The sequence below is a fragment of the Mobula hypostoma genome, chromosome 8, assembly GCF_963921235.1.
Source record: "Mobula hypostoma chromosome 8, sMobHyp1.1, whole genome shotgun sequence".
Lineage (NCBI taxonomy): Eukaryota > Metazoa > Chordata > Chondrichthyes > Myliobatiformes > Myliobatidae > Mobula > Mobula hypostoma.
The window spans coordinates 155,389,580-155,402,151 of NC_086104.1; the positions used below are offsets into that span (position 1 = coordinate 155,389,580).

The 12,572-nt window shown below is 46.0% G+C and overlaps 1 protein-coding gene across 1 annotated transcript in view; it reads right to left on the reverse strand.

Annotated features, from left to right (window-relative positions):
* Positions 1–340: 340 nt before the first annotated feature.
* Positions 341–12,572, reverse strand: part of LOC134351097 (calsenilin-like) — a 75,879-nt gene continuing 63,647 nt past the window's right edge. The window contains exons 5-8 of the mRNA XM_063057167.1: positions 11,490–11,597; positions 4,442–4,546; positions 2,969–3,031; positions 341–2,410 (exon numbers count right to left, since the gene is read on the reverse strand). Of these exons, the coding sequence (XP_062913237.1) occupies positions 2,363–2,410; positions 2,969–3,031; positions 4,442–4,546; positions 11,490–11,597 (324 nt within the window). The 3' untranslated portion in view covers positions 341–2,362. The remainder of the gene's footprint in view (positions 2,411–2,968; positions 3,032–4,441; positions 4,547–11,489; positions 11,598–12,572) is intronic.

Genomic DNA, 12,572 nt, shown 5'->3' on the forward strand with positions numbered 1-12,572 from the left:
GAGCTATTACAGCTCAGTGTATCACAGTTCAGAGTTCAATTCCAGTGCTGTCTGTAAGGAGTTTGAAAGTTCTCACTGTGACTGTGTGGGTCTTTTTCCCTAGTCGAAAGACGTACTGGTTAGTAGGTTAATTGGTCATTGTGAATGGACCTGTCACTAGGCGAGGGTTAGTCGGTGGGTTGCTGGTGAGCAGAAATGGCGCATGGCTCGTTGGGAATGGAAGGGGCTGTTCCACACCGTATGTCTAAATAAATATACAAGGAAACAAACAATTCTGGTTCAAATAAATTAACCTGACTCTGAATCTGAATTCATCCATTTGACACTTCCTCTTCCCAGACAGTTGGTTTTTATTATTGTCACATGTACCGAGGTAGAGTGAAAAACTTGGTTTTGCATGCCATCCACGCATAAATACATTGAGGTAGTACAAAATAACAGAAGGCAGAATCAAGAGTAGAGACATACAGTAGAATTTAGCTTTAAAAGAGCAGAATGATTATAATAGAATTAGAATTAGCCGAGGGCAGCTTGCAACAAGTTACAACATTCCATCACCATCTTACTCAGATGGGGCAGAGCCCACTGAATTCCTCCAGAAGATTCTGTGTTGTTCTAGATTCCATTATCTGTAGTTTCTCGTGTCTCCTTTCTGAACTTAAATCCTGTCTAATCTTCAGACAACGTCCCATTCCTAGGTTCCCCAACCAGCTGAAATGATTCCCCCTCACCACCATAATAGTTCTCTGTTAATATCTTAAAACTGCAATCAAGTAAGCCTTTAGCCTTCTGCTTAACTTATAACTGTTTCAATGACTTTCTGGGTTTTATGTTTTCTGCATGTTTTTTGCAGTTTGTTCCTTTTTTTCCATGTTAAGTGTTAGATGTTTTTCTTTGAACGGGTTCCATGCTATTTCTTTGTTTCGTGGCTGTCTATGAGGAAGGTGAATCTCAGGGCTGAATACTGCATACTTTTTTTTTTAGCCCTTAACTCCGAGTGGAGTCATCAGGACGCCGTCATGACGGCATTTTTTTAATTAGGCTTTCTTATTTTTACGAGGCCGAGTTGCTAGCTCGACGTTCAACCCAGCACGGGTGGGAAGCGTGCAAGGGAGCCGGCTGGATTCGAACTCGGGAGCCTTCGCTCCGAAGTCCGGCGCTGATGCCATTACGCCACCATACGCCGCCATACTGCATACATACTCTGATAATAAACATACTTTGAATCTTTAAATTCTTGATACTGAAATAAACCCCTCTTTCACAACTGGACGTGTGTGTGTGTGTGTGTATGAGTGTGAGTGCATGTGTATATGACTGAGAGTGCGTGTGTGTGTGCACAAGTCTAAAAGTACATCTTGGACAGCGGAGTAACCTAGACCCTCAGCTAAAACCAATCTCTCCCCCAGGTTAAGTCGGGTAGTTTGTCAACACACAAACTGCTGGAGGAACTCAGCAGATCAGGAAGCATCTGTGGAGGGAAACGGACAGTTGACGTTTTGGGCCGAGTCCATTCATCCGGACCCGGATGAGTGCACTGACCCACAGGGTTCTTCCAGCGCCTGGTGTGTTGCTCCTGCAGTCTCCTGTGCCTCCAAGACTGGGTTGCCAGCGTGGTGAGATTTGAGAGTTCAGAAACATGGGACTCTTTAACAATGCTGTCTGCACAAGGCCAACCAGTGACAACATAGCAGTGTAAACAGAGTCTGTTTAACCCCCTTTAAACAAGATTAAAATAAAATGCAAATAAAATTACAGAAATGGAAACTATGACCTGAAAGTTATCTTTAAATCCTTTCTTTTTCCAGCTGGAAGCTTCTCAGTGTGGCACAAAACAGCAGATAATTAATCAGCCATTAAATCTGACGGAAATGAACCTTATGTAGGGCTGGAAGTTATTTCAATGCTTAAGAATTTCCAGTAGTTTCCATTTGGACGAGCTTCCGGTGAGTTATAGTTTATCATGATGGCTCCGTCTCTCACTACGCCTTTCCCATAAGGCAGAGATAGGACAGTGAGATACATTTCTCGTCGAGCATAAATCCTCTTAATTCCATCTCATTCCTTTGAAAAGTTTTGAATCTGTCAGATTCAGGATCTCAGAGGGAATAGCATTATTTCCATTGGAAAAATATCTTCTTACCATAGAGGAGCAGAACCTTGCTCAGTCAGACTTGTTGAGAAAAGAATCGAGGTGCAAAGAAATAATTATTCCTTATTGTTAATCGAACTTCTTTTTTAAAAAAAAGTTTTGTAGAGGAACTAGCGTCCTCAGTGACCTGGATTACAAAGATGTGAAACTATATATAAGGTTCCTGTGTGTGTGTGTGGTGCCTCAGTTCAACACAGGGTTCAGATGCTTTTAAATAATGTTTTCAAAGAGTTGCATTGAGTGCATAATGTTTTCATCCTGAAAGAGAAACAAGAATAAAAATGTCAACAATGAGTGAAACTCACGAGACCAGTGAGTACAGAACTGGCAAAAGTCAAGAAGGTGGTCATGGAGGGCTATTTTTGAACCAGGAGGGGAAACGTGTGGGGTGTCCCTGGGGCTCGGTACTTCCACTTTCGGAGTATGTTATTGACCTGAATTTGGGCCCAAAGAGTTTTTCAGACATGGAAGTCACAGAGAACACCCCAGGGTAGCGATTTCTCCTTAGGTAAATATATTTCTTTCCCCCCCCTCCCCCACCTACCTCTATCCCCACTGACCTTTTACCTCTTCTCACCTGCCTATCATCTCCCCCCGGGTCCCCTCCTCCTTCCCTTTGTCCTATGGTCCACTCTCCGCTCCTATCAGATTCCTCCCTCTCTGGCCCTTGATCTTTCCCACCCACCTGGCTTCACCTGTCACCTTCCAGCCAGCCTCTTCCCTCCCACCCCCACCCCCAACTTTTTTATTCTGGCATCTCCCCCCTTCCCATGCTGAATAACTCTGCACAACTCACAAGACTGATGTGCCACTGACCTTCTGGCAGGTTTCCAGGAATTCTTCAATCGTTACCACTCCATCTTGGTTTCTGTCCATCTTCTGAGGGAGGAGTGAAACATCCTGAGTGCACGGAGTTAGAATCCTAATATCTCACACCACGCTCCTGAGACTCACGAGCCCTCCGTGACAGATAGGCTCCTCATATACTCCTGTTTCTCATCTCCATTCCACAACACCCCCCACCGCCCGCAACCGATTCCCATCTACTTTCCCTGTGCACCATCAGCCCTTTCATTGTTAATCCGGACGTCGGAGGCCCAGTGTCCGGGGCCAGACTGAAGGCCCGGTGTCCGAGACCAGACTGAAGGCCCGGTGTCCGGGGCCAGACTGAAGGCCCGGTGTCCGGGGCCAGACTGAAGGCCCGGTGTCCGGGGCCAGACTGAAGGCCCGGTGTCCGAGGCCAGACTGAAGGCCCGGTGTCCGAGGCCAGACTGAAGGCCCAGTGTCTGAGGCCAGACTGAAGGCCCGGAAGTGGCCTGTCCTGGGGTTGTCAGTGTGTGAGTGAACAGGTGGGTAGGGCATGGACGAGGAGAGTGACTTGTTTTGTTGCTTGTGTTGTGGGGCGGCACGGTAGCATAGTGGTTAGCACAACACTTTACAGTACAGGTGACCAGGGTTCAACTCCCACCGCTGTCTGTAAGGAGTTTGTACGTTCTCCGCGTGACCTCGTGGGTTTCCTCCGGGTGCTCCGGTTTCCTCCCACAGTCCAAAGGTGCACCAGTTAGTAGGTTAATTGATCTTTGTAGATTATCCTGTGATTTTGGCTGGCTGGTGGCGCAATGGCATTAGTGCCGGACTCCGGAGCGAAGGCTCCCGAGTTCGAATTCAAGTTGGGCCACCCCCATCCCCCGAGCACTTTTTCCATCCGTGCCGGGTTGAGCGTCGAGCTAGCCACTCGGCCTCGTAAAAAACAAGGGTCGAGTCAGGAACGTTCATATCGTGACCCGGTTAATCCGAAAGGAGACCAAGCCTGACACCACGCGCCAGACAAGAATGGCTGACTGTCTGGTGTGACACGCTAGGAAGAATCCTGTGATTAGGCTAGGGTTAAATTAGGAGATTGCTGGGCAGCACGACTCAAAGGGCCGAAAGGCCTACTCTGTGCTGTGTCTGAATGAACAAATAAAACAAATTCTCCTGAACATTCTGTATGCTGGTGCTGGAATGCGCAGTGGCACTTGTGTCCTTGGGTGGGGTGGTTGTTAACGCAGGCGGCACATTTCACTGTATGTTTCAATGTAGATGTGAGAAATTAATCTGTGTGAATTGCATTCCAGAGTGTGTGTTCCCCCTCCTCCTCCGCCAATCGTTGCTTCAGTGTGTGTCTCTCACTCCCAGAGAAGAGCCAGTCGAAATGGTTAACACCGCGTTTCTCACACACAGACATTACACCCCCTCTATGACTCCCACCACCCCGTGACCTGCTTGTGTTTCAGATCTCCACAGTACCTGAAAGAACTTTTCCACGTGCTCATATGGGGTGTCTCGGTGTATGACGGGGTATGTGTATCTGCCCATCATGCTGTAGATCGACTGAACAATAACCAGCATCTCCTGAGAGGACAACAAGGGGAGAATGACATGGTAACTTCACTGGCATAAAACATCTTGATGATTCATAGAACAGTACAGCACAGGAACAAGCCACTCAGCCCACAATGCTGTGCTGACCCAGCTAAAAAGCAAACCAAAAACATCCAAACACTAATCCTTCTTACCTGCACCATTGTCCATATCCTCCATCTTCCTCACATCCATGTGCCTATCCAAACAACCCTTAAAAGCCTTTAATATATTTACGCCTACCACCACACCAGGCAACACATTCCAGGCATCCGCTACTCTCCGAGTGAAATACTTACCCCTCACATCCCCTTTGAACTTACCCCCTCTCACCTACAATGCGTACCCTCAGTCCGAGATACTTTACAAAGAGTGACTATTGGGTACTTTAAGGCATGCATTACAATCACTTTCCAGGCATCAGACCTGGCTGTAAACTATTGCAAAATAACTGAAATGACAGCAAAAACATGGTGTCAATTTTTATCAATGTCCCACAGGAAGTATCCTTTCCAGTTGCAGACAGTTTGGGACGGCAACAGCTCTGCCGATGACAAGAAACCGCAGAGAGTTGTGGACAGCTTAGCACATCATGGAAACCAGCCTCCCCTCCGTGGACTCCCGTCTCCACTTCTCACGGCCCCAGTAAAGCAGGCCAGCACAGTCAAAGAGCCCACCCACCCCGGACATTCGCTCTTCTCCCCTCTCCCATTGGGTGGTGTGGTTAGCACAGTACAGGCGATCCAGGTTCAATTCTCACCGCTGCCCGTAGACCGCATGGGTTTCCTCCGGGTGCTCTGGTTTCCTCCCACAGTCCAAAGACGTACCAATTGGTAGATTAATTGCTCATTGTAAATTGTCCCGTGATTAAGCTAGGGTTAAATCGGGGGATTGCTGGCTCAAAGGGCTGGAAATACCTATTCTGTGCTGTATGTCAATAAATAAACAAAGAAACGAACAAAATCCTGGAAGCACATACCAGCAGGCTCAAGGACAGCTTCTACCCCACTTGCAGCAGCCACGTACCTGTTCTCTATCTGAATTGCACTGTGTGTTGTGCGTTTATTACGGTAACTGGTCACGTGAGTGGGGGGGGGCGCGTGCTAAAAGCAAAAGAAATAAGTTACGTTTTCTAGCTTCCTTCACGGCAGCTTGTATCTTGGGACCGGCGGAGGTTGTGTCTTTGCTGACCGCTTCATATTGCTGAATAATGTTTAGTTGTAAGTTTGTTGGTTGCTAATAAAGGATCGAAGTAAAGGATTCGACTCTTTGGAGCAAACATTTCATTGGAGCTGAGGGTGTATCATGCAAGTTTGACAGCCCCGTGGCAGCCGCAGGCGAGTGGCGATTGTCTAGTTTTCATTTTGAATTAGATTTGCCGCAACACCATTGTATCAGACTTTTGAGTGGACAGACCTCTTGTACGACAACGTGGACTCCTGATCTCACAATCTACCTCGATGTGATCTTACACTTCATCATTTGCCTGAATTGCATTTTTTTCTGTAGCTTTATTCTGCATTCTTATTGTTTTACCTTGTTCTACCTCAATACCTCTGGTGTTTAGGGCAGCAATGAAGATCCTCTATCTCTGTCTGTCCATACCATCACACTCAGATGTAGAAGGATTCTTCATTGCTGTTTCCATAACATTTTTTTACTGGTCAGGGTTGTTAGCCCCAATCCGAACCCCCTAAACCCGGAGGACCGGTGGACCACTCTTAGTCTGGCCTCTGCCCTTTGACCTGTTTTGGTATGGGTGACCCTACCAAGAACCAAAGTATAAAGCCCTGACTCCAGCCAACATAGATCTCTGGGTCATCGAGGCACGCAAGCCTCCAAACCCTACGGCAAGGTTGTGGTCCTCTTGGTACATGTGACAATAATAACCCAATTCCAATACCAATACCATTATAGGTGTTATTATTAGTAATTCCAATATCACCTTTACAACAGGGGTTCCCAACTTGGGGTCAATAGACAATAGACAATAGACAATAGGTGCAGGAGTAGGCCATTTGGCCCTTCGAGCCAGCATCGCCATTCACTGTGATCATGGCTGATCAACCACAATCAGTATCCAGTTCCTGCCTTATCCCCATAACCTTTGATTCCACTATCTTTAAGAGCTCTATCCATCTCTTTCTTGAAAGCATCCAGAGACTTGGCCTCCACAGCCTTCTGGGGCAGAGCATTCCACATATCCACCACTCTCTGGGTGAAAAAGTTTTTCCTCAACTCCTTTCTAAATGGCCTATCCCTTATTCTTAAACTGTGGCCTCTGGTTCTGGACTCACCCATCAGCGGGAACATGCTTCCTGTCTCCAGCGTGTCCAATCCCTTAATAATCTTATATGTTTCAATAAGATCCCCTCTCAGCCTTCTAAATTCCAATGTATACAAGCCCAGTCGCTCCAATCTTTCGACATACGACAGTCCCGCCATCCTGGGAATTAACCTTGTGAACCTACGCTGCACTTCCTCATTAGCAAGAATGTTCTTCCTCAAATCTGGAGACCAAACTGCACACAATACTCCAGCTGTGGTCTCACCAGGGCCCTGTACAGTTGCAGAAGGACCTCTTTGCTCTTATACTCAATTCCCCTTGTTATGAAGGCCAGCATGCCATTAGCTTTCTTCACTGCCTGCTGTACTTGCATGCTTGCTTTCAGTGACTGATGTACAAGAACACCTAGATCTCGTTGTACTTCCCCTTTTCCTAACTTGACTCCATTTAGATAATAATCTGCCTTCCCATTCTTACCACCAAAGTGGATAACCTCACATTTATCCACATTAAACTGCATCTGCCCACTCACCCAACCTGTCCAAGTCACCCTGCATTCTCATAACATCCTCCTCACATTTCACACTGCCACCCAGCTTTGTGTCATCGGCAAATTTGCTAATGTTACTTCTAATTCCCTCATCTAAATCATTAATATATATTGTAAACAATATATTGTAAACACGGACCCCTTACTTAATGGTCCACTGCATAAACAAGGTTGGGAACTCCTGCTTTACATCTTCACATACAACATTTAAAATGTACGGTCAATTTTGTGTATACGTTTTGCTCCAGGTAGTGATTTCCTATTGAACGGAAGTATGGACACAATCTTTGTGTGCTGATTGTTTGTTGGGTGCTATGCAGGGGCCTGGGTAGGAGGCAGATACTGGTATTGGCGTATTATTATCACATTGCAACAGGAACCATTTTCCCAGGGCTCATTCCCTCATCATATCCCATGTCGTATGACATGGGCGATCATGGTATTTCCATGACCATGGTTGTTCTTGGTTGATTCTTCTACAGAAGTGGTTTGCCATTGCCTTCTTCTGGGCAGTGCCTTTACAAAACGGGTGACCCCAGCCATTATCAATACTCTTCAGAGATTGTCTGCCTGGTGTCAGTAGTCGCATAACCAGGACTTGTGATATGCACCAGCTGCTCATACCACCATCCACCACCTGCTCCCGTGGCTTCCCGTGACCCTGATCGGGGGCTAAGCAGGTGCTACACCTCGCCCAAGGGTGACCTGCAGGCTAGCGGAGGGAATCAGCATCTTAGACCTCCTTTGGTAGAGATGTAACTCCACACTGCCACCCAGTCTCCCAGGGCAGCAATGGCTAATACAAGAGGGAAACATTTTAAGGGATTGGAGGAGAAAGTACAGGGTGGATGTCAGAGCTAGGTTTTTTTCACACAGGATGGTGAGTGCGCGGAACGCAACTGCCGGGGGTTGTAGTCACTGTTCCCTCTAAGATGTGCAGGTGCACAGCCACGCAGTAACCGAAACGCTCCCACGCACATAGCCTTTGTTGCCGCGCAGGTGGAATCTTTTATATAATGTTAATATTAAACTGCCATGCCATTTTTAGGCCATATAAAAATTTCCTGCTCAGAGCAATAGTTGATTCGTGATGCTGTAAAAAATAAATAGAGGGAATGTTGGTTGTGGTAAAGAAACATGAGGGATATTGAAGAGACTCTTAGATAGGCACATGGGTGATAGAGAAGTGGAGGCTATATGTAAGGGAAGGACTAGATAGATTCTGGAGAGGTTAGAAGGTTGGCACAACATTGTGGGTCAAAGCAGCTGTACTTTGCTATGTTCTTCGTTCTACACAAGATACAGTGAAACGCTTGTCTTTCATATAGATCAAACGTGCATTCAGCTAGAATAACGTAAAGCAAAAACAACGCAGGATGACGTGTAAAAGCTACCGAAACTGTGCAATGTGGGTAAACGATAAAGTGCAATTTCACAACGAGGTCTGTTCAAGAGTCTTGATAGCAGTGGGATATACGCTGTCCTTAAGCCTTGAAATAGAACATAGAAGTCTATAGCACAGTACAGGGCTTACAGCCCAACGATATTGTGCTGACCTTTTAATCTACTCTAAGATCAACATGACCCTTCCCGCTAACATAACCCTCCATTTCTCTATCATCCGTGTGCCTATTTAAGAGGTTCTTAACTGCCCCTCACGTATCTGCCTCTGCCACCACCCATGGCAGGGCGTTCCATGCACCCCCACTCTCCGTGTGAAAAAAACTACCTCTGACATCCCCCCGCCACACTTTCCTCCAATCACCTTAAAATTATCCCCCTAGTATTACCTATTTCTGTCCTGGGAAATTGTCTTTGCCCGTCCACTCTATCTATGCCTCTTATCAATTTGTAAACCTCTGTCAAATCACCTCTTACCCTCCAACACTCCAAAGAGAAAACCCATAGCTTGCTCAACCAATCCTCATAAAATATGCTCTTTCATCCAGGCAGCATCCTGGTAAATCTCCTCTGCACCCTCTCTAAAGCTTCCATATCCTTCCCTTGAGGTGACCGGAACTGAGCACGATACCCAAGAGAGGAAATCTGCAGATGCTGGAAATCTGAGCAACACACACAAAATGCTGGAGGAACTCAGTAGGCCAGGCAGCATCCATGGAAAAGAGTAAACAGTCGGCGTTTCAGGCCAAGACCCTTCATCAGGACCGGAAGATAAGTGTGCCAACCTTCTAACTTACTCTCAGATCAACACGATTCTTCCCGCCCACGTAGCTCACAATACTCCCGAGCTTTATAGATCTGCAACATTACCTCAAGGCTCTTGAACTCAATCCGCTGACTAATGAGGACCAACACATTACGATAGTCATGGGAGATTTCAATATGCAGGTAGATTGGGAAAATCAGGTTGGTGCTGAATCCAAAGAGAGGGAATTTATAGAATGCCTACGAGATGGCTTTTTAAGCAGCTCATGGTTGTGCCTACTTGAGGAAAGACAATTCTGGATTGGGTGTTGTGTAATGAACCAGATTTGATTTTGGAACTTAAGCTAAAGGAATCCTTGATAGAATTCACCCTGCAACTTGAGATGGAGAGGCTAAAATCAGACATATCAGTATTACAGTGGAGCAAAGAGAATTACAAAGGGATGAGAGAAGAGTTGGCCAAAGTTAATTGGAAGGGATCACTAACAAGGATGACAGAAGAACAGTAATGGCTGAAGTTGCAGGAAGCAATTTGGAAGTTGCAGGAGAGATGCAGCCTAAAAGAAGAAGAAGTATTCTAAAGAGAGGATAGGGCAACTGTGGCTGTCAAGGGAAGTCAAAAACAGCATAAAAGCAATAGAGGGGGCCATGTCTTATGGTCTTAACACACCATACGCAGACATGCAGTTGGTCATTCCAGCAATCTGCTTGAGTCCAGGAAAGCAACCTCCATCATCAGAGACCACCCCCCCAACCCAACCAAAAAGGGCAAGCTCTTTTCTCGCTGCTGCCATCAGGAAGAAGATACAAGAGCCTCAGGACCTGCACCACTAGTACTTCAACTCAACCATCAGGTTATCAGGTTCTTGAACCAAAGGGGATAATTTCACTCAAACACGAGGAATTCTGTAGGTGCTGGAAATTCAAGCAACACACATCAAAGTTGCTGGTGAACGCAGCAGGCCAGGCAGCATCTCTAGGAAGAGGTACAGTCAACGTTTCAGGCCGAGACCCTTCATCAGGACTAACTGAAGGAAGAGTGAGTAAGAGATTTGAAAGTTGGAGGTGGAGGGGGAGATCCAAAATGATAGGAGAAGACAGGAGGAGGAGGGATGGAGCCAAGAGCTGGACAGGTGATTGGCAAAAGGGATATGAGAGGATCATGGGACAGGAGGCCCAGGGAGAAAGACAAGGGGGCGGGGGAACCCAGAGGATGGGCAAGGGGTATAGTCAGAGGGACAGAGGGAGAAAAAGGAGAGAGAGAGAAAGAATGTGTGTATGTAAATAAATAATGGATGGGGTACAAGGGGGAGGTGGGGCATTAGCGGAAGTTAGAGAAGTCGATGTTCATGCCATCAGGTTGGAGGCTACCCAGACGGAATATAAGGTGTTGTTCCTCCAACCTGAGTGTGGCTTCATCTTTACAGTGGAGGAGGCCGTGGATGGACATGTCAGAATGGGAATGGGATGTGGAATTAAAGTGTGTGGCCACTGGGAGATTTCACTCAATTTCACCTGCCCCATCACTGAAATGTTCCCACAACCTATGGGTTCACTTTCAGGGGCTCTTCGTCTCAGGTTCTCAATATTTATTGCTCATTTATTTATTTATTTTGTTTTGTTTTTCTCTTTGCGCAGTTTGTGGTCTTTCATTGATTCTGTTATGGTTATTATTCTATAGATTTGTTGAGTATGCCAATAAGAAAGTGAATCTCAGGGTTGTATATGTACTTTGATAATGAATTTACTCTGAACTTTGTTAGGTAGGAGCACAGGACAGGGCAACTGTGACTGACGGCCACTAGAACCGTAATAAAAGCTCTTCACTGATGTTCCCAAAGGACACGCTTCCTTCCCTGGTTCTTCAGTGATGTTACGGATATGGTGATAAATATTCCCTACACAGTTTGTTGCGGACATGGCCCCCCTACCTCCTTCGTGATGTAGCCGTCATTGTTGATATCGTACAGTTTAAAGGCCCAGATCAGCTTCTCGTTCACGGTTCCCCGCAGTAACACCGACAAACCAATGACAAAATCCTGAGAAGTGGAAGAAAGATGATGAGGTTAGAGAGAGAAATCAAGAATCTGTGAAAAAAAGGTATATTTAACTGTCTTACTTACTAAAACACAAATGGAAACCATTTTCACCATTGGGTCCATACTAGCCCTCAAAAGAATAGTCCTATCCATTCCCACTGTCCCCCACTACCATTCCCTCTCTAGTTATTTCTCTGTCTTGCTGCAACTTACACTGAGAGGTCACTTTATTAGGTGCACCTGTACATCTGTTCGTCAACGCTGATATCTAACCAGCCAATTATGTGGCAGCAACTCAATGCATAAAACCATGCAGACGGTCGTTGTTCAGACCAAGCAGCAGAATGGGGAAGAAATGTGATCTAAGTGAGTTTGACCGTGGAATGATTGTTGGTGCCAGACGGGGTGGTTTGAGTATCTCAGAAACTGCTGATCTCCTGGGGTTTCCATGCACAACAGTCTCTAGAGTTTACAGAGAATAGTATGGGCACAGTCTAATAATAGAAGGACGTCCATTTAGAACAGAAATGAGTAGGAATCTCTTTAACCAAAGATCGGTGCATCTAAGGAATCCATTGCTACAGATGTCTGTGGAGGCCAAATCACTGGGTATATTTAAAGTGGAGGTTGATAGGTTCTTGATTAGTAAGAGCATTGATGGTTATGGGGAGAAGGCAGGAAAATGGAATTGAGAGAGCTAATAAATCAGCCACGATTGAATGGCAGAGAAAACTTGATGGGCTGAATGGTCTACTTCTGCTCTTATGTCTTATGGCCTTAAGATTTAAAAGAAAAGAAAATTGTAAGAGTAACGTACATTGAATTGTGGATGTATACTCCAGGTATGGGTCTCCCACACGAATTTATCTTTATGGACATGAGAGTTAGTTACAAAAACCTGAGCAGTCCACCGTTCTCGCTATGCTTTGCAGGTGCACAGCCACACAGAAACCAAAATGATCCTGTGCACATAGT